This window comes from Netta rufina (assembly GCF_964035555.1).
Source record: "Netta rufina genome assembly, chromosome: 2".
NCBI lineage: Eukaryota > Metazoa > Chordata > Aves > Anseriformes > Anatidae > Netta > Netta rufina.
In genome coordinates this window covers 109456600-109477469 of record NC_140124.1, presented here as the reverse complement: position 1 = coordinate 109477469, position 20870 = coordinate 109456600, and the positions used below count along the sequence as shown (strand labels likewise).

Genomic DNA, 20870 nt, shown 5'->3' with positions numbered 1-20870 from the left:
AGCCTGTCTTTTCTTTCCCTCTACTATCCATTCATTGGAATGAAACTTTGTCTATAACATATCGTAGGGATTGCTTCAAGAAACTGAATTTTGCATTTTTTTCACTGTTTATTTTTCATTTGTCATGATAATATTCCAATGCATTGAATGCAAATTGGAATTAATATTTCTTTTAAAACGTTTCTTGCAGCAATGCCAGGAAACTTTTATTCAGTAGTCAGTTCATCTAACAGCTGAAGAACTTAAATAGCTGAACAAGAAGGTCAGAAAAATGTTAGGGTGTAAGACTGTTTATAAATATAAATGTAAGACTGTTTATAAAGAGATTCTTGCACATGCTACATATTCTTTTTCATTGTTTTTCTTCCCTTAATCCCATTTAGAAATGGAAAAAAAAGTAAAGGAAGAAAGGGCAGCAAGAGAAAAGGCAGAGAATCGAATAGTTCAGGCTGAAAAACAGTGTTCCATGCTAGACTTTGACCTGAAGCAATCTCAGCAGAAACTGGAACACCTTCTTGAGCAAAAGGAAAGACTAGAAGAGGAAGTAAGTAGAATTTTCACTATGAAATTTCTGTATAAATAAGAAATGATAATTGCATTAAGAAATAGAAAATAAAATTCACTTACACTGAGCTTCTTTCTAATACGTGTATTGGTAGCACCGAAGACTGTAGTTGGGTGGTAGGTAATTTCTGTTCTTGGCTGCTCTTTTGATTTTTGACTATGTAGTTTGGCTGGCTTTGGATGGTTCTGGGTTTGCATTCCCCAGAAAAGTATTTGTTCAGGGAAGGTCAATTAGATCAGTGAACGTGAAAACTAGGTAATATTAGTAAGAGTTTGATCCCTACTTTTCTTTACAGACCACTGGGAACGGGTGTGGTAACACTTTTCTTTATGACTCATGTAAATGAGTTTTCATATAGCTAGCTGGTAGGCTGCGGTGTTTTCTAGGGTGAGAAATTTTTAAGATCTGAAGTCCACAGGGTGGTTTGCAGGACATTTCAGCAGATAACTTGGGTTTCTTCCATTGTTGCTTTTCAGATAAGATCAATAAAATACATTTGGGCCTTTGAAATAAACAAAGTATAGGCAAGATTTATCATGTGGTGTTGTACCATTACATTCTGTACAGAAGCTTTCTGTAAGCTTGTTGTACCAAAATGTTTGGAGATTTAAGAATATTTTCATACATTATACAATATGTAGCATCTAGGCAACAGTGTTTAACAAGTAATCCCTAAATGAAACTTTCGTCTGAATGCAATTAGCTATTCAGCAAATGCTCCTACACTGAAATAACTTCTCATTTAGGTAAAGAATCTGACATTGCAGCTAGAGCAAGAGACAAATAAGAGAATAATGGCACAGAACGAATTAAAGGCACAAGCTTTTGAAGCAGATAACTTGAAGGGTTCTGAGAAGCAACTGAAACAGGAAATCAATACGTTACTGGAAGCAAAGAGATTACTGGAAGTTGAGTTGGCTCAACTTGCGAAGTAAGTAGAAGTCTTGAGCTATTCTTTGGAACAGTCCCTGGCTTATTGTTTACATCACAGCATAGATGCCACTTTGTTTGAAATTTGTCTTCCTTGTGGATTGAATGTGATGCTACCTACTGGTATCATCTGGGACTTGTGGTTTTACTGCGTGGGAGTCAACAGCCTTATCCTCGTTAACTACCTGATTATTTTTCTGAATTTGAATGACATTTTTCATTAATCATGCTTCTATCATAGCTTCCTTCAGCTGAAAATATAACTCAGCATTTCTCCATTTAAAGTACTACTTTTCTTCTAGCTTACATAATTAAAACAATCATCAGGGTAGAATGAAGAACATAATTAAATCAGAATTTTAGGATAAAGCAAACTGTAGGTCTTGGAAATAATGCGTGCAGAAATATAAAATCATTGTGGGATGCTGTTTGGGTTAGAAACAGCTTTTGTCGTTTGTTTGTAGCTGACTTTTTACACTTTTTTATTCTTTCAAAGACAGTACAGAGGAAATGAAGGTCAAATGCGTGAGCTTCAGGATCAGCTTGAGGCTGAGCAGTATTTTTCGGTAAGGATCACTAAGAATCTTGAATGTTACATTTTGACATGGAGTCATTGAACAGTTGAATAGTTTTGCATATTTAGGTTTTTTAAATGTAAGTTGAATTAACCTGGTGTAAGACATCAATTCACAAAATTGTGCTTGAGATTAAAACCGAACAATAAATTAGAGAACATAAATATAATGTTACAGACAGTCTGTTTGATGTGATGCCTTTTAGTTGCTTGATTGCCAAATTCAGTATGTTAAGATGAATAGCTCAATCATCTATTTATTAGAATAGTTGGTACCTTATCCTTCGAAAAGAGTTCTTTTCCTGACATAAGTGCAAACTTTGTAGAGTTCAAAATCTCCGTATATACTGCAATATATTCCATATGATTGATCTACCTATTTAAGAACCGTAGATCCAGTAGCATTCTGCACTTACTCCTCATCCTTCTAAAAAAAATTTCTGCACCCAAGTCCCTGAAGAGTACAGAAGAGCCTTATTCTGTATCCCGTGTAGCCAAGATGTGTATTTTATGGAATTAGTGTGATGTGTTCTATTTCTCTGAATGGAAAAATAGCATGAGATCCTTTATAAGGCCTGAACTTTAAATACATTTGTGAATACACACAGATACGTTGCACTTTGTGAAGTACTCTTTAAATTCAGTTCTTCTTTGGAGGTAAAGAGAGAGGAAAAAAAAAAAAAGGCATTTACTACACTGCATGTAATTATAAGTTTATTGTGTGTTTAAGGTTTTTGTGCATTTCTCTGTAAGTCTTCCGACAAGGATATCCAGTGTGTTGTGTCATTCTCAGTTTTCTTTTTTCACAAGCATGTGGTCTAAACAAGAGGCATCCATAATCCAGTAAAAGTACATTATTGTAGAAGATCAAATTTGAATGTACAGAATTGGTGGTGGTGTTAATACAGTGAATAGGAACACAAGTTATTCATATTGATAAGACTTCTGTTGAATCACTTATTAATACAAAGCTAATCTGTACACAAGAAATTCTTTCAGTCTAAGAGAAAAGATGCGTAGATACAAAAAAAAAAATGCAACAGATGGAAGCATAGAACAGTACTAAGCTTTAGTTTGACTTAGCATCCCTATCTCAAAATCTAAAAGATGATGCAGTTGGATCCTGTTGTTTCCAAGAGACCCGCTCACTTGTTCCCTGGGTACATTCCTTCCCTTTTGTGGGTAGCTGTGTTTGTATAATTGCGTAGAAAACCAGACAAGAAAACTGAAAACTAACCTGGTCAGATCAGGTCCCAACACAAAGGCTACTGGGAAAGAGTGTATTGGGCAGGCAAGGAGGAGGAAATTCCATTAAAGGTAGTACTGGCATACATTGATTTGACAGATTAAAACCAACCAAGCACCAAACCCATAAATTTTTGTATGGAACTTGAGTAATGATTCTCTCTTTTTCTGCTTTCTTTTGCAGACACTTTACAAAACTCAGGTTAAGGAACTGAAAGAGGAGATTGATGAAAAGAATAAAGAAACTCAAAGAAAAATGCAGGAATTGCAAAATGAAAAGTATGCTCATTGTGTTTATTAAATAGACATAAGTTTTACATATAGTGGTCTCACTCATGAAGATTTTGTATCGGATGTAAAATGTTAAATTCTTTCAACCTCAAACAGGCCTCAAAGCTCTTCTGTAACACCTTGTAAAATGGCAAATACACAGCATGTTGCCTGTGCTGACAGAGACGAATATGGCTATTCATATTTGCTTGAACTTGATTCGGATGTGGAAGTTGTAAAAATTTTGAAAAAGTATTCCAGTCTGTGGTAGTCGTCCTTTCGCTTGAAAAAAAAAAAACAACCAACAAACAAAAAAAAACAATCACACATCTTTTTTGATTTGATTGTACCATCCTGGTAAATATTTTGTATATTTCTATAGCCTTTACATGCTACAGATGTATCAAATCAATTAATTCCATGGCAATACATACTTCATGGCATAAAACACATTTTGTTTTGCAGTGCAGGAAGGACTTATGAGCCCATACTTCAGTAATGTGTTTCCACCTTTATTTCCTTCCCCATGCTGTGAGCCAAGTCGCATGTTGATGGGTGAATTTGACTCATGGGTGCTAGACTGGCCACTGTGCTTTATGTGGGTTTCATTGCAAGCGAATATAGGACTTTACTCCAAACAAGAGCAAGAAAATTTGGCTTGTGTGCTGAACTGCCTCTCAAGCTCTAGATAGAATTTGCAACTCTTTGCAGAAAGAGTTGCAAATTCGACATAGAACCACTGTTCCCAAACTTTACCCAGTTTGCCTTTTTTATTCCTTAAAGGCAGGAGAACTTGACACTTAGTTTCTGAAGGGTTGGTGTTTCATGGATGATATAAATTTGAATTGAATTATAGTAAACTTACTGTTGTAGATTGTGTAGTCCATCAAAATATAACAAAAACAGCTTGTGGTCTTAAACTTGTTCTTCTTAGGAAACTAAGATAATAACAGCTAACTGGATGATATAATCTGGGTTTGTTCACTTTGTCCTGAAAATATGGAATATTTTGCATAGGAAAAGCAAAATCTTATTCTTTTTACAGAGAAACACTCACTACACAGCTGGATTTAGCTGAAACCAAAGCTGAGTCGGAACATTTGGCACGAGCTCTCCTTGAAGAACAGTATTTTGAACTGAGTCAGGAAAGCAAAAAAGCAGCATCAAGACATAGGCAAGAAATGACTGATAAGGACAGCATCATAAGAAGGGTAAATTATTCTGCTCTAATTAATATCTCTATATATCCTCCAGCTGGAGGATATATATTTATATAATCTATCTTTTTAATTTGTAAGGTCTTGTGGGCACAACTGATGATTTCAGTATCCTAGGTTTGTACTCAGTGGGGATTTAGCTGTTTTTTAAGTGTCCACCATCTGAACTCTCAAACAAATGTAGACTCAGATGAAAATCTGAGGTGAAGCCGGACTGTAAATCAAGCCAATGTCTGTAATTAGTTATTAAGCCTTTTCCAGTCATTTCTTGTAATTGCCCAATTTATTTTTCAAGTCTTGTAAATTTGTGTAGTGTTACAGAATCTTATTGCAACATTTAGTCCTTAAAACAAACAAACAAACAAAAATAACCACCAGTACTTGGAAGTCTTGAGGTTTTCCCCATTAATAAACTATTTCCTTAAAAGAACCCCTGGTACTATTTTTTGCAAAGTGCCACAAAATCTTGAACTGTCACATTCAATAACTGCAATCTATCTAACTTTGCTTGGATTTATGATTATATACTACAGTGTTGTCAGTTCTGCAAAAATCATTTTAAAAATGTTTTCTGGGACAGTGATATTTTTATCCTTCTGGTAAATCAAGACAGATTAGAAGTTTTTTTTTAAATTCAGTTTTGAACGATAAGCAGATTTTTTGGATGTACTCAGAGGAAGACATTCCAAGTAAAAGACTGTTACAGATTAAGTGTATTTAAAATAATAGCGTTATAAATATTTTTCTTATTTATGGAAAGTTCTTTATTTTAAAATGTGCTTGTTTTTCATCTAGCTCGAAGAAACTAATAACACATTAACCAAGGACGTTGATTTAATAACAAAAGAAAATTCAGAGATCAGTGAAAAAATTAGGAAGCAGGAGGAAGGTATGTCATATTTGGAGTTTTAAATCACTTGTTATGAAGCACAAATGAACTGGAAGCATGTGGCAAAATGCAAGTGGGAAATTTGAAAGGACGGTCCTGTATGTCTTCCATAGTGGTGAAATAGCTTGGTGGAAAAATAAGTCACTGCTTTCATCTTGAAATTCCATGTGAATTGCCACTATTTTTACATCCTATTCCCATGTGCTACCTTTACTGTCGGCAAATGATTAAAATCACAGCTTTGGCGGGCAGGAAAAAGTGATCTTCACGGCTTGCTTCCCTCAGTTTTTAAAGCAAGTTAGCACATAAGTTCCTGCAGGTGTTGCAGGAATGCCTGTTCAGTACAGCTCTTCCGCATGCTGTCTGTCTAACCCTTTCTGCCAGCCATGCACTTGAGTGCATGAAAGTTGTTAAGGACTCATTTCATATCGCATAAAATGTACTTAATGAAGTGTTTCTTTCCATCGTTTCCATCTCCAGTATGTACAGTAAGGCTGCATTGATATTTCAGCTCCCTTAAGAAGTCACTTGAGTTCAGAATTACCACCTCGTTCATATCAGTGGATTTGCATTTTAATTTTGTGCATTTGGACTATATACTCTTGTTATAAATGGCTCAGTCTTCAAAATAGGATTATAATCAAAGATCAAAGTTTACAATTTATTAAAGGAATAGGGGTAAGCAAACAGCGCTGGGTGCGCCGGGAGTCTCTGCTCCACCAGGACGCACCCAGCGCTGTTTGCTTACCTCTATTCGTTTAATAAATTGTAAACTTTGATCTTTGATTATAATCCTATTTTGAAGACTGAGCCATTTATAACAATTTGGGGGCTCGTCCGGGATGGCTTTGGTTCCTGAATTCTGATTTGATCTAGGAGAGGCGCCCCACCATTTGGTGGCTCCTGTTTGAGTCAGGTTGGGACTAATGCCGTCTTGAACCTGAATAAAGGTAGGCAAAGAATTTGATTTTTTTTATGAGCTCCCTTGCTGGCTGCAGCACTGTATTTTGCCCGTAATTCTGTGCGCGAAGATCCGAATGAAGACGACGGAGTCGTAAGTGTTTAAGGAGTATACCATTTGATTGGGTGGGATCTGGTTGCCTGTATGTGTGTGTAAGAGTGTAACTGAGACTTCCAAAGTCAGTGTGGAGGTCTTCTAACCGTGGTTCCAATCTCCTGTGAGGGACTTGGCCGGTGAAGGAAGTGATTCCTATAGAGTGGTTCCTATAGGATTCATGGATTTGTGGGTGGGTGATAGGTCCTAAACCCCCTGCAAGACACTCTTACTAAGGTAACCAAGGGCTGTGGGGAATTGCTATAGTAAAATTTCTAGATGGGTCAGACAGCATTGATGACCAAGGACCAGAAGAAAGGGAGCAAATTACCGGAAAGTCCATTAGGAATAATGATTGGAACAATAGGGGCCCCAGAAAATTAAAGAGTAAATTAAAAATGGTCCAGTATTATATGATAGAATGACCAAAAGAACCCTTAAGACCCCATGTATTTTGATTGATATTTGGGTCCACGGAAGACAGGGTCTGTCAGGCTTTGAACATTAATGGTAATAGTAGAATACCCGTGGATCTGGAAGAGAGCAAGTATGCTGTAGCTGAAACGTTGGAATTAGAAATTAGAGAGCAATTGATTAAGAATGAATATGTGCTACATTTGTGATGTGCCTGTGCTGCACTTATACCTCCCGATAACAGGAGCCTCTCGGACCCCAAGAACCAGATCGAAAACAACCTCATGGTTCGGACTTTAATCAAGGGGTCTGAGATAAGGAGGACTGTTCACAAAGGGACAGGTTATGCATATGTATAGGAATGTTGGCAAACTTCATGTATATGTAACTCTTTACTAGATAAAACCAGAGCAAGCTGTCATGTTAGGCGTGCATGACTTTGGTGGGACTACCTGCCCCGTGCTGCCCAGAACTGAGTAAACATACCTACTTTACAATCTTACTGATTGTGGAGTCAGCTTTCTGTGAGTCATTTTGGTGAGCCAGGCAGGAGACACTCTGCTCGGCTGCGGGATTGGCTGCGGAGCAGACGCCCCTAGGTGCACCCTGAGTGTTTTGCTCGGAGGGGACTCCACTCTCAGCTGCTCACCGCAGGAGCAAACGTCTCCTGAAGCTGCGGACAAACGGTATGTTTTCAGCTGCTGGAGGGATGCTAACTGGAGTGTTAATAATCGTATGTCCAGGTATTTTGTGTTGAAAGTATTTGTGTAAGTGTAAGGGTTTGAAACACAGTGGAGTCACACCATGAAGAACACAGTCAGAGACAATACTTGTTTGGTTGGTTATCAATCTAAATTATATTCTTGTGGTATGAATGAGGTGTGTTAGAGGCCTCTCTGTGTGATTGCGCGATCGTGCTGTGTGAGTGAGACGCAGCGTCCCTGCAAAGCAAGCACGGAGTTCTGATCCGCGGAGCCGTGTTCTCCATGAGGGGAGTGGGCGGAGACGAATGAAGTGCGTGACAGACTGAAAAGAAGTGCTGTTTTATCCAAGTTTTGAGTGGTGGTGCCCAATATATGGGCCTGGCAGTGTATCTTGTGAGCCTATTTTTGCTCTTAAATGCTTTGAGTGTGACAAGAAAAAGGTGGGAGCATTATCTAAGTAACTAACAGTTGAGAAGTGTTGGTGTATTTGCTGCGGTGTGTGGTCAGTTTCCCAAGTACTGGTGGGGGGGGAAGGGGGCTGACTGATTATAAAAGCAGAACGGAGAGAGACATTGCCAAAAGCTTATGCGAAGCAAATATTGGGACGTTTGCGTGCACAAACACATTGGGGTACAAAGGCGTTAAATGATCATTTACTAAAACAATTTGGTTGCACTTTTTTTTTTTTTTTGAAATAGCAAAGCAAATTACACAACATTGCATAACTTATCAGAAGATAAATAAGAAAGAGTTTCACGAAGCAGCCACGGGAGGGAGAAACAAAACAAAACAGCTTATAGGCCTTTTGAGAAAGTATAAGTTGATTTCACTGAATTGCCCAAAGTAGAGAGGATAAAATATCTATTGGTAATAGTAGATCATTTAACACAGTGGGTAGAAGCTTATCCCGGACGAGCCCCCAGATTGTTATAAATGGCTCAGTCTTCAAAATAGGATTATAATCAAAGATCAAAGTTTACAATTTATTAAAGGAATAGAGGTAAGCAAACAGCGCTGGGTGCGCCAGGAGTCTCTGCTCCACCAGTGCTGTTTGCTTACCCCTATTCCTTTAATAAATTGTAAACTTTGATCTTTGATTATAATCCTATTTTGAAGACTGAGCCATTTATAACAAGAGTCTATAAATATATAATCAGACTGCATATTTTAATGTATGTTGACTATGAGAGGAAAGGCCTTATCAGTAGTATTGCCAGTGTTGTTGCAAATTTATGTGGGAAGGACTGCATACAAGAATGTTTTTCCTTTGTTCTGCATTTTGGTAATAGCAGGGATTTGCCAGGGATAGGGCGAGAAAGCAGTTTTTAGTTGCTTGGTGTTTTTTAGTTTACAAAGTTTCTAACTTTATAAGTATTTGAAAATTATTCTTTAATAATTTGTAGTTTGTAGTTTTTGTGGAGAAATCCTTATCAGTGAAATGCGTACTTACAGAAATTTTGGAAACAAATCAGGAGACTGGAAGTGTGATACAAAGACTGATAGAATTGAGTAACTGGTGTGGGTGGATGGGTTGGAGAGGAGGAAACATAACAAAGTAATTTTTTTCTTAAAAAAAGTCTTTTCCTCCATACTTTCTTTATGCCTTGCTTCAGAATCTGTGCTGAAAGTGGGTCCAGGTATATCAGTCCTATTCTGTGTGGCTATTTACTCAATGTTTTTGGTATGGCAGAAACATTTTTGACAGAGCAAACACCAAGGGAGTGGAGCAACAGACTTAATAGGAAACACACACATGCATGTTGTTTGCAGTATTTCATCTTGTTGCCTTTCTAAGATGTTCTTCTGGTAATTTTCTACAGTAGCAGTAAGGCAGTAATATCTATCATTGCAAACTGTATTTTGCACTTTAAATAACATAATAGGAATATGGAGAAATAGAATGGTACAATTACAGGATTGATTAAGTTTAGGATTTCTTACCTTGTCCTAAAATCTCAAAGTTGATTATTACTTTAACAGAATACAAAATAAAAAAGGAGGAGGAAATCAATAATATTCGAATGCATTATGAGAAGAGTATCAACACTGAGAGAACTCTGAAGACTCAGGTATTACTTTCTATATAGTTGAATAAATTAATAAGACATTGCATATCCAATATATTCCCATTCATTTTTCGTGCCACTAACTCCTAGAGCTTGAGATTAAATTTATATTAATCATGATGTATAATATGTATTGGTATTTACAGTTGAAAGAAAGTTGATGCTGAGTACTTCTCAGTATTACTCCTAACATGAGTAAGGACCATTTAATTTGGTGACGTGTTTTGTGGGGGCAACAGAAAAATTTTGCTGTACTTGACTGTGTTTCTGTAATTTTGGGAAACCTTTTTAAAGACAGATGGAGGTGACTGGAGAAGTTGGATTTGAGGAGAAGGAGGGAGGTTTTTCAGCCCTTGTTTGTGTTTTTGCTGTTTGAAATGGGCATCAGTTTGATAAATTCAGTAACTGAGTTACACATTTTAGCGTATCCATGAGGACACATTTTTGGTTTTGGAATTGATCATAATGATTTACTCAAGTGTAACTCCCCCATTCTTAGCAAAAATATGCAAGTCTTTGATCTAAACCTCTAACAAGATGAACTTAGAAGCTTTGTATGAAACTTGCTTGCATATATAATTTTTCTTAATGATCTTCTGTTTTTGTTTACAGGCTGTCAATAAGCTGGCTGAGATAATGAATCGGAAAGATTTTAAAATAGACAGAAAGAAAGCAAGCACGCAAGATTTGAGGAAGAAAGATAAGGAAAACCGAAAGCTACAGTTAGAGCTTAATCAAGAAAAAGAGAAATTCAATCAGATGGTAGTGAAATACCAAAGGGAGCTCAATGAAATGCAAGCGGTAAAATAATCTTAATTTTGGTCACATTATGAAGTTTTCTGCACAGGAAAAATGTTAAGCTCCTAGTCCACGTGAGAAAAGGATTTTTTTTTTCCAGATGCACTAGCCTACAGAGCTTTAGTGAGGAGGAGAACTTGGAAAGTGTGTAGCTGTCCTTGTTCTCATTCATTTTCTCTTCGTAAATTCTTAAGCATGGAAACTGCTGGTACATTATGAAAACTGAATATTGTGTAGTATACAATTTATACATAGTTTTTCTCTGGTAGGCAGTGGTCTTCTCAAAAAAAAAAAAAAAAAGTAACAAATCCTACTAAAATTTCTATTAAAATTTTCTACTTCATCTATGTCTTTGATATTTAACATTTTTCCTAGACTTCAGGAACATTTCTATTACAATAATTTATATTAATTCTATCAGAAGTGTTTACTACATTTTTTCAAAGTCTAAAGAGTTTTGTTTTTAAAATACTTTGCTACCGTATTTTTGGTATCAAGGTAACTATGTGTGTGTATATAAATACAGCAACTAGCAGAAGAATCTACATACAGGAACGAGCTACAGATGCAGCTGGATAGCAAAGAGAGTGATATAGAACAACTACGAAGGAAAATTTTGGACCTCCAGCAAGGAATGGATTCCACCAGTGTTGCTAGTCTCCAGACAGATGAAACAGATGGAAATCTTTCAGGTAAGAGAAAAGCACATTTAAGTACTTGATTTCGCTCGTATGTGTAGTTTAGGAAGGTATTGTATGAGCAGCTACGGCTAAAGTGCTCATACTTGAGTCTTAACTTCTCACATCATTCCTAGTACTTTATGGCATGGTATTACCATAATTTTTATCCACTTTTGTGAGAAGAATATCTTTACAGCTGTAATTATTACTGTTTGAATATAATGACTGTAGTGTGCAATGTACAATGAATACAGTAAAGGGCCAGAATTTACATAACATCTTGATTGTATCTTATATCTTGAACCCAAAATTGCCTTAATCTTGTCTGTTGGTCACAGTAATGTAACACCTTTATGAAAAGTGGTAATAACTGCCTGTGTGGAAAAATAACAGTTGAAATTTAAATAATACATTGTCGTGGTTCTGCTCGAGTGGGCAGCCGAGCTCCACCACAGCCGCTCTCTCACTCCCCCTCCTCAAAGAGGAATGGGGAGAAAATATGTGAAAAGGGCTCAAGGATTGAGATAAGGACGAGAAAATCACGCAATAATTATTGTAACGGGCAAAACAGACTCGGCATAAGGAGATAGTAAGATTTATTGCCTACAACTAACAAGCGAGAGAAGTGAGAAAACAAAGAACAAAAAAAACAAAAGCACCTTCCCCCCCCATCCACCCTCTTCCACCTCCTCCCCCCGAGCGGCGCAGGGGAACGGGGAATGGGGGTTATGGTCAGTCTACAGCACTTCTTCTCTGCCGCTCCTTCTCGGTCACTCTCGTCCCCTGTGCTGTGGGGTCCCACCCACGGGATGCAGTCCTTGATGAACTGATCCGGCGTGGGCTTCCCACAGGCAGCAGCTCTTCCAGAACTGCTCCAGATATGGGTCCGTACCACGGGGTCCATCCCTCAGGAGAAAACTGCTCCAACCTGGCTCCCCTACGGGCAGCAGCTCCTGCCGGGTCACCTGCTCCTGCGTGGGCTCCTCTCCACGGGCTACAGGTCTGGCCCAGAATCTGCTCCGGCAGGGGTCTTCCACAGGCGGCAGCCTCCGTCGGTGCAGGGCCACCTGCTCCACCGTGGTCTCCTCCACGGGCTGCAGCGTGGAACCCTGCTCCACCGTGGTACTCCATGGGCTGCAGGGGGACATCCTGCTTCACCATGGTCCTCACCACAGGCCGCAGGGGACTTCTGCTCCGGCGCCTGGAGCACCTCTCCCCCTCCCTCTACACTGACCTTGGTGCAAGGCTGTTCTCTCGCTCCCTTGAGTCTCCCGGCTGCTGTGTGGCGCAGCGTTTTTTCCCTGTCTTAAATATGCTCTCACAGAGGCGCAAAACAACATCGCTTATTGGCTCGGATCTGGAAAACAATGGGGCCCTTCCCAAACATGGGGCAGCTTCTAGATCTTTCTCACAGAAACCACCCCTATGGCTCCCTGCTACCAAAACCTTGCCACGTAAACCCACTACATACATAGCAGAGTGTGGTACTCTGATTCAACAGAATAAAAGAAGAACAAATAGTACCAGACAAATCATAGCTAACCATTTCCATATAGTTTGTTACAGGCACTGTATTTTGAGACCCACTGTTACACTGGTTAGTGATTTTCCACCCTCCAGTATTTGAAAAGTATAATTAGTTAGCATATTCACATTGCTGTATTTGTAGATATGGGAGAAAATATTTAGTAATAATCAGTGCTTTACAATTTCCATATATTGGAGTGAGGCTTATTTTCTGTGTACAGTTACATAATTTTTTAAAAATTCTTAATAAATGCTAGTCTTTCAAATTTACATTCTAATTGCACTATAGAAAAACAGATTCAAAAATGTGAAAATAAAATACTATATTAGGTGTTTTAAGACCTCAGTGGATAAGTAATTGGATAAAAGTAGATAGAAATATTTTAGGTGTCTCTTTTCCTGTGTATGCACTTCATGTTGCACAGATTGCTACATTCTAGAACTTTTCCAAGGGTCGTAAAATGATTTAAATTTCAGGTAGGTTGTGGAACTTGCAGTATATTTTTATGTAGTTATTCTTTTCTGTGTCTATTTTTGTATCCTGTCTTCCCCTAGTATATTTTCAGATGTTCATTTTGAAATCCGTTGTGTTTTAGAATGAATTTCTATTCAGATAATCATGTGGTCTGTTCTTTGCAACTTCCACTCTTTCCAAGAAGCCTTTTGCATTCTGACAATTCCATCTGTAAAAACCCTCAGGATATTGCCATATTGTAATGTAAATATAATTTTATTTGTTTTAGAAATGTCTTCTGTAGCCAAACTTCCACTAAAACTTAATGTTGGGGATTCTTAGAGCTATTAGATAGATGAAGTAATTTTCTTAGCTGTCTGTTACCTGCTAGGAACTCCCTTTTTTACCCCCTTAGGTATTCCTGAACTTTAAATCCTTTTCAGGAGCGCTTCTCATGAGCTTTTCGTTTGATACTAATTCTCGGTGGTTTCTGTTTAATTAGGGCCAAAAAGGAATCAGAGGTTTTTATGTTTAACTTTTGTTAAAACATTTTTTTCCACCTCAAATTACTAATTGGAAATGTCTCTTATGCTTGATAGCATTTCCTAAATGAAGAAGCCTGTAGTTTCTTTTTTTTTTTTTTTCTGAGAATTTCTGAATTCCTGTAAATAGAAAGCCTACATTTCTCTACAAGAAAATGGACTAGATTTATTTAACATAAAAGGGTAGCATTAATCTTGCTTACTTTGCTTCTCAGCCATTTTCAGCAAACTGGCACTTGTGTATTGCACTGAAGAAAACACCACTTGCCTCCATCTGGTAGCAGCTTCCTTATTTTCTTCTTAAGATTAATAACATGTCAATGTGATGCTGTTGTCTCTTAGATCATGCAAAGTCTGTAGGAGTATGCTGTTTCTTTGTGTGATTCATGAGGTGTTCATGAGGTATCCAGTTTTCCCTTTGGAGATGTGCATAGGCTTCATAGAGTCACAGAATGGCTTGGATTGGAAGGGACCTTAAAGATTAGCTAGTTAAACCCACTTACCACAGGCAGGCATGACACCCTCTAGATCAGGTTTCCTAGGGCCTTGTCTGGCCTGGCCTTGAACACCTCCAGGGATGGAGCATCCACAGCTTCTCTGGGCAGCCTGTGCCAGTGCCTGACCACCCTCTGAGTGAAGAATTTCTCCTAACCTCTAATTTAAATCTCCCCTCTTTTAGTTTAAAACCGTTCTTCCTTGTCCTGTTATTATCTGCCCAAGTAAAAAGTTGATGTCTTTTTTATAAGCCCCTTTTAAGTATTGAAAAGCTGCCATGAGGTCTCCCCAGAGCCTTTTCTTCTATGGGCTGGAAATCCCCAGCTCTCTCAGCCTTTCTCTTTCTAGTGACACCCACTAGGTCAGAGGTGCTTCAGCCTCCTGATCATCTTCGTGGCCCTTTTCTGGACCATGCGACAGGCTTCTGTCTGTCTGACCCTCCACTTTGATTTTTGAGGCAGAAATTTCTGTATATGCCAAATGTTTACAGGTCAGCAGCCTTTTCATTTTTAATTAGAATATCATAGTTACCAGAAATTCTTACAGTCTTTCCCTTTGTCTTCTATACTCATTACCCCTCCATTTCTGTTTTACCACCCTTTCACCCCTCTCCCTCATTTTTTGTGCTTTTTTCTTTCATGTCTCTGTTTTTTACTGCAGTTTTGTTGCTGGTGTTAGTGTCCTAGAGGTCTAATGCATGTTATGGCCTCTGATGTATAATTACTTAATAATAAATTTAGATTATGTCTCTATACACTGTAAGTTTTTTGAGCAAGATTGAATTAACTAGAATCTGAATAAGAAGCAATTTAGGTAATTGAGAGAAATCGTGACGTTAATACAAGTATAGTCATGTTTAACACATTGTTAGGTAAGTAGAGAGCACAGGAGTGCACTAGCATTATAAGCAGGAAAAGAAAGCCAGTCTTCAAGGTCTAAGTATCCCATGCCATAGAAAAAGGATGTTGACAGAATCATAGAATGGTCAGAAGGAACCTCTGGAGGTCATATGGTCCAAACCAACTGCTCAAGCAGGTTGCTCAGGACTATGTCTGGGTCCATGGACCTTTGCATGTCCAGTTTGCTCAGGCATTCCCTGACCTGATCGTCTTCCACCAAAGAAGAGCTGGATACATCTTCTCTGCTTCAGCCTTTCAGTCTGGTCTCTGGGACCTGGGATTTCTGAAGTCTTGCTGGTAAAGACTGAGGCAAAGAAGGCACTCACTGCCTCAGACTTCTCACTGTTCAAGGTAGACAAGTCTCCTGTTTCCTTCAGGGCCTGCATTTTCCCTAGTCTTCCTTTGGTCACTGCGGAACCTGTAGAAGCCCTTCTTGTCCTTGATGACTTTGGCCAGATTGAATTCTATCTGTAGTTTAGCTTTCCTAACTTGCAATCTAACTTAGACAATGTCTCTATTCCTTCCAGGTTACCTTTCTGTCCATCCAAATTATCTAGCACGTAGTTATTTTTCTGCAAGCCAAATAATTATTCTTCAAAACAGAAGGTGGCATGCCACAGAAGTTCATCTGTTACAATTTAGTAGCGTGAACTTTGTCTTCAACTGTGTGCTAGTTTCCCATCACTTCTGTAGCATTTCCATTCTTGTTCTCAGATGTTTTCTGAAGTATTTGGTCAGTGTTTTTGGTGAGGAACTCATACACAGACGTTTCTTCAGAGCACAAATAGCTTCTTGTTTAAGGCGTGGATCTGATGGGTAGTCAAGATTCTCTAGCTGATGCATCTGCTTTTAAGGGAAAGACATTCCTTAGAATATTTAATGCAAACAGTAGAATTACTAAATAAATACAGTATGATTTATTCAGTTTCCTGTTTTCTTAGTAAAAAAAAGAAAAAAAAAATCACCAGGGAAAAAATGAAAACACAAAATAATGTAAACATAGAACGACTCCATGGTTTCAGTTCTGATGATGGGCAGTTTCTGGTTTAATTGAGGGGAAAAAAAAAAGCTTGGTATGAAATGGTGCAATAGTATTGTTGGCAGCATTCCAAAGAAACCTGTGATTCTTAGGCATTTTCCACTATCTTGCATGCCAGAGGTGGAGGGATCAGGCTATTGGATCTCTTTTCTATTCAGGGAGCTTATGGTGCTAGTCACCAGAGAGGCTGCAGGAAGAGAATTCAGAATTTACAGGAAGAGCATCTTGTGAAATTTTGGTGTCAGAAGACCTTGGATAAATTCTTAGAATAAGCTCAGGGTAATACTAAAATGTATTCTTCACAGCTACATCTCACTTGGAGGTGGTCTGTGTGTCATGGAACTAAATACCCCTGCCCTCAAGTTATCGTACCTCCAGGACAATTTACTTAATCCCAAGATTAGGATCAGGTTATTCAGGTGATCCAGGCTGGTTTTAGGATTTTTCTTCTCCTGATGAGAAAGACAGAGGAAAGTCTTTCTTATATTCACTTCTAAGCAATTCCCATAATTCTCACTTTTTATCATCAATTCGGACAGTAGCTATTGTCTCAGTTGATATCTCACATTAGAGTTCTTGCTGAAACAGCTGAAATACAACATTTTTTATGATGCCTTTAGAAAGCCTCTTCCTTCTGGCTAGATTTTACAATCATTTAAGTATTAAGACTTGCTAGCAGAATTGTTCTTTGTGAAGACAAAACTTAATCATGATCTTCAAGTTTTTTTTTTTCTGATCCTTGTACAGCACGTAACCTGTTGTGAATTAGTTCTTTTAATCTGATTTGCAAGGTAATTTAAACAATTGAGTTGCCCTGCAGTTTTAAATGGAAGACAGAGTAGTTTACAGTGTATGTTATTAAATAATGTCTGACAGGGGCAGGATAGAATAATGAATGTGGACCATCTAGGTGAAAGATTTTTTGGAATGTGGACTGGAAGAAGTTAGTGAGGTAGTAATCCCTGTTTTTTTCTGTCATTATGGGAAGAGCCTGAGGAGCAGGGATTCCTGAAAACAGAGAACATAGTGTATTGATTATAAGGGCACCTCAGCTCCAAAACAACAAGTAGTCTCATAAATCAATACAGTAATGGTTGTCTTTTGTAATTTTATTGAAGGCATACTGTTAGAACTCCTGTTTAATGTACTGAATTACAGTGATGGCAATATGAATAACAGCCATGAAGATATTTAGAACGCAAATCCCTGTTCTAATATATTCTGGCAGATAATTATAATAACTGTACCTTTCACAGATATTTTTTTCTTCATATACTGTTTGAATCCAGCTAGCCATAACATATTTTTCAGGCCTATCTTGTTTTTTCTGGGTTGGGAATACTACGTTTAGGTTCTGGTATTCTTTCTAAAATACGGGGAAGTTGTCAGGCAATAGGTTTCAGCCTACTTTTAAAGACAAAGCTGGAAGATTCTTTTTTTATAGTCTAGATAGCCCACATTTTCCTAACTACTTAATCAGAACTCTCATAAATATTCTTCTTCTGGATCAGATATTTGTGAAAAATCCAGATGAGCATTTGCAGTTGTTTGCTAACTTGGTCAAGGGAAATCAAAATGCACTGCAAATAGTACTCAAGACAAACCTTTGTGGCATGGCTGGAACGAAAGGGCTCATCTGCCCTTTCAAGAGTACATCTAGTTCCAGACAAATGTTGGCTTTGCTGAAAAGGAGTACATTCAGAAAATATTTTCAACTGCAAGACATTATTCACAGCTCAGAAATTATTCCTCATTCAAATAGTATTTGATCACTAAAATAGACTTGTAGTGAACAGAAAGGAATGTCAACCAATTCACTTTTAACAGCTCATCCACTTTTCCACTTCCTTTTAAATTTCTTCCAAAACGTACTGAAATAAAGTGAACTCAGATAAATACTCCTCCTCGTGCTGTCTGTATAGACATCATAGTACCTGGTGCATCTTAAAAATGTGTTGTTAGTAGATCTCTCTTCAAATTGCCCTGTGCCACTCTTTCCCCAGATCTGTAGTGTTCCTTTTGAATCTCAGTAGTCTGTAGTATGTTCTTCAAAACAAATCACTTCGTTTTGCAACAGAGGACTAGAGCTTTGGGATATTTCTAAAATGTCTAAAAATGAAAGAATCTTCTCTTGATGTAAAATTGATCATTAAGGAACAAATATTCAAAATAAGGTAAGAACTAGCTGTGATGCCTGCGAACATGAAGGAAATATGTTTCCTTCTCCAAAGCCCCCAAGTATCAAGAGCTGGGAGGAGGAGAGGCAGCCTCCCAACCCCCTGCAATTCTTACCCAAATTTGAGAGGCAGGGAAGAAGTACGTTTCTCTTTTTTCCAGGCAGGTTTCATGTTGGAAGGAGTTCTGTTAACACGCTTTTCTCCCAGCTGTAGTTTTGGTAGTTCAGTGCCCCCACCAAGTATTTTGAGGATTTTCTGTAGTGTGTGGAGAAATGTTAAGAGGTGATTCTATTTTTTAAAGTATATTCTACTTTCAAATATTGTATACTGTATGGCTAATGTTGGAAAGATTTTTTTTTTTTTTAATTTTATTTATTTATTTATTTATTTTCCCAAGCCTAATTTTAATGTCTCGTAAAAGGTTGGGCTGTCAGTCTCCTTGTAATTTTAAAAAACAAAGTGTATGGACAGTATCTTCTGCATATCTGGGTGTATTTTTCAGAGCTTACTGGGATGAACCTCACAGAATTATCATGGGATTATAAAGGGAACCAGTAGCTTATTTTTACACAAATATTTGTGGAGAATGTTTCAGCAAATTTTAACCTGATGTTTTTAAGTTTTTAATGCTGCTGTTCAAGTTAACTGTGATGTATGCATTCTTTATAATTATCAGCTATTTTTCTGTACTGATGCTTTATTTTACAGAATCACACTTTTATAATCATTAGAATATTATATGATTTTTTAAAAATACAGGCTAATTTGTAGTTCTGGAGTGAAAATTTTCATTTTCATTACTTCATTCTTCCATTTACAAAACTCTGAGACCTCTATGTCAGTTTTGATTAGTGGAGTCAAGATAGTCAGCATGGATTCTTGATTCTGTTACCTGGCTACGTAATTTTAATAATATATATCAAAAAGTAAAAATAAACTGACAGTATCAGCTGGAGGAAGTTTTGAGACCATGATTCACATTAGGCAGACTTATTTTTCTTGTGACCCTTCTTTGTATAATTGTTAAATTAGTGGTTTTGTGATAGCAAAACAAGTTATTACATTAATCTTTGGAAAACTGTCCACTGAAAATTTGAATAAAATGCCTGTTTCTTATTCTTTATATCCAGTTGATTCTTCCTGCATTCCTTATTTATTTATCTCCTATGCTTATCTTCTGTGAGTAATGGAACACCTGTGTAGCTTTGCTTGCTCTTGTGCGCTCTCCTTTTTTGTTTCCCTTGGAAAATGTGGTTCTGGTTTATTTGCTGCATCTTCCTGCTGAATATTTTCATGTAGCCCCTATGAGTGTAAATGATATTTACATTGAAAAGCTCTTAATAGTCCTCTATTTAAGCTGTAACACATTTTCAAAGCAGTCTCCCTGTGCCTGACCCTTTGCAAACCATTTATGTTCAGATGTTGGCATCAAGGAAAACAGTTTCACTTTATTCTACAGTAACTATATAATAGTGTTAGCTTGTGACGGAGCATGAAATAAATGCTTATCTTCATTTTATTCAGCTGTGCTTTTTATTTTGCTTTGCTAAATAGGTAATTGCCTATTACTGCATGTAGTACATTTTCCTTTCTAGTAGTAGTTTGCTTTGTGTTGTTTTTTATTATCATTAAATATATAATTTTATTTATTTATTTTTTCTTTTGAACTAGAATCAAGACTTGAAGGTTGGCTTTCAATACCAAACAAAGGAAATATAAAGCGGTATGGCTGGAAGAAACAGGTACAAATTGATTTTTTCTTCCCTAACTCCTTTGAAAAGCTTTTTAGGCATAGAGTAATGATGGAATTTGCTTTACAACTCATCTTTCTTAAACAAAATTATTGGAGTTATTTAGTGCCTAGACATTATTAAGGAAAAAAAAAATCAAGTTCAGTGTGATAATAATGTTGTACAAATTTTTAACAGGTGGTTGAGGAAATGCTTTACAATGAGCATCTTAGAATCATGATTCCTGTTTGGATTCTACTTTGCCTTGGTCTTCATTCTCGTTATAAATTGTCATGGATAATTTTCAATGACATTTCCTTTTCCCTTATTTTAAAGTGGTTAGTTTCTTGAAGAGACTGGTTTAATCTCAGAAGCTGGGCCTCTCTGATGGAATTCCCACTCTAAAGAAAGTAGTAGCATTTTTTTTTTTTCCTCTGTAGAAGGTGGTGTGTCTGTCAGATTACTACCAGTAATATTTTGTGAAGAGTGAGGGTTAAACTCTACATTATTTCAACTAACAACCACTTATAGTATTTCCCCCAGACCCTCAGATGAGAGTCAGTGCAATCAAGTACCATACTGAAACTGCTTGATTACTGCA

At 37.4% G+C, this 20870-nt stretch overlaps 1 protein-coding gene across 2 annotated transcripts in view; it reads left to right on the top strand.

The window, feature by feature from the left end:
* ROCK1 (Rho associated coiled-coil containing protein kinase 1) overlaps window positions 1–20870 on the top strand; it is an 87123-nt gene that overhangs the window by 54694 nt on the left and 11559 nt on the right. For both annotated transcript variants that reach the window (XM_084281828.1, XM_084281827.1), the window contains exons 20-29: window positions 384–544; window positions 1312–1496; window positions 1992–2061; window positions 3499–3593; window positions 4630–4795; window positions 5597–5690; window positions 9843–9931; window positions 10541–10729; window positions 11253–11418; window positions 20211–20281. In XM_084281828.1, the coding sequence (XP_084137954.1) occupies window positions 384–544; window positions 1312–1496; window positions 1992–2061; window positions 3499–3593; window positions 4630–4795; window positions 5597–5690; window positions 9843–9931; window positions 10541–10729; window positions 11253–11418; window positions 20211–20281 (1286 nt within the window). The remainder of the gene's footprint in view (window positions 1–383; window positions 545–1311; window positions 1497–1991; window positions 2062–3498; window positions 3594–4629; window positions 4796–5596; window positions 5691–9842; window positions 9932–10540; window positions 10730–11252; window positions 11419–20210; window positions 20282–20870) is intronic.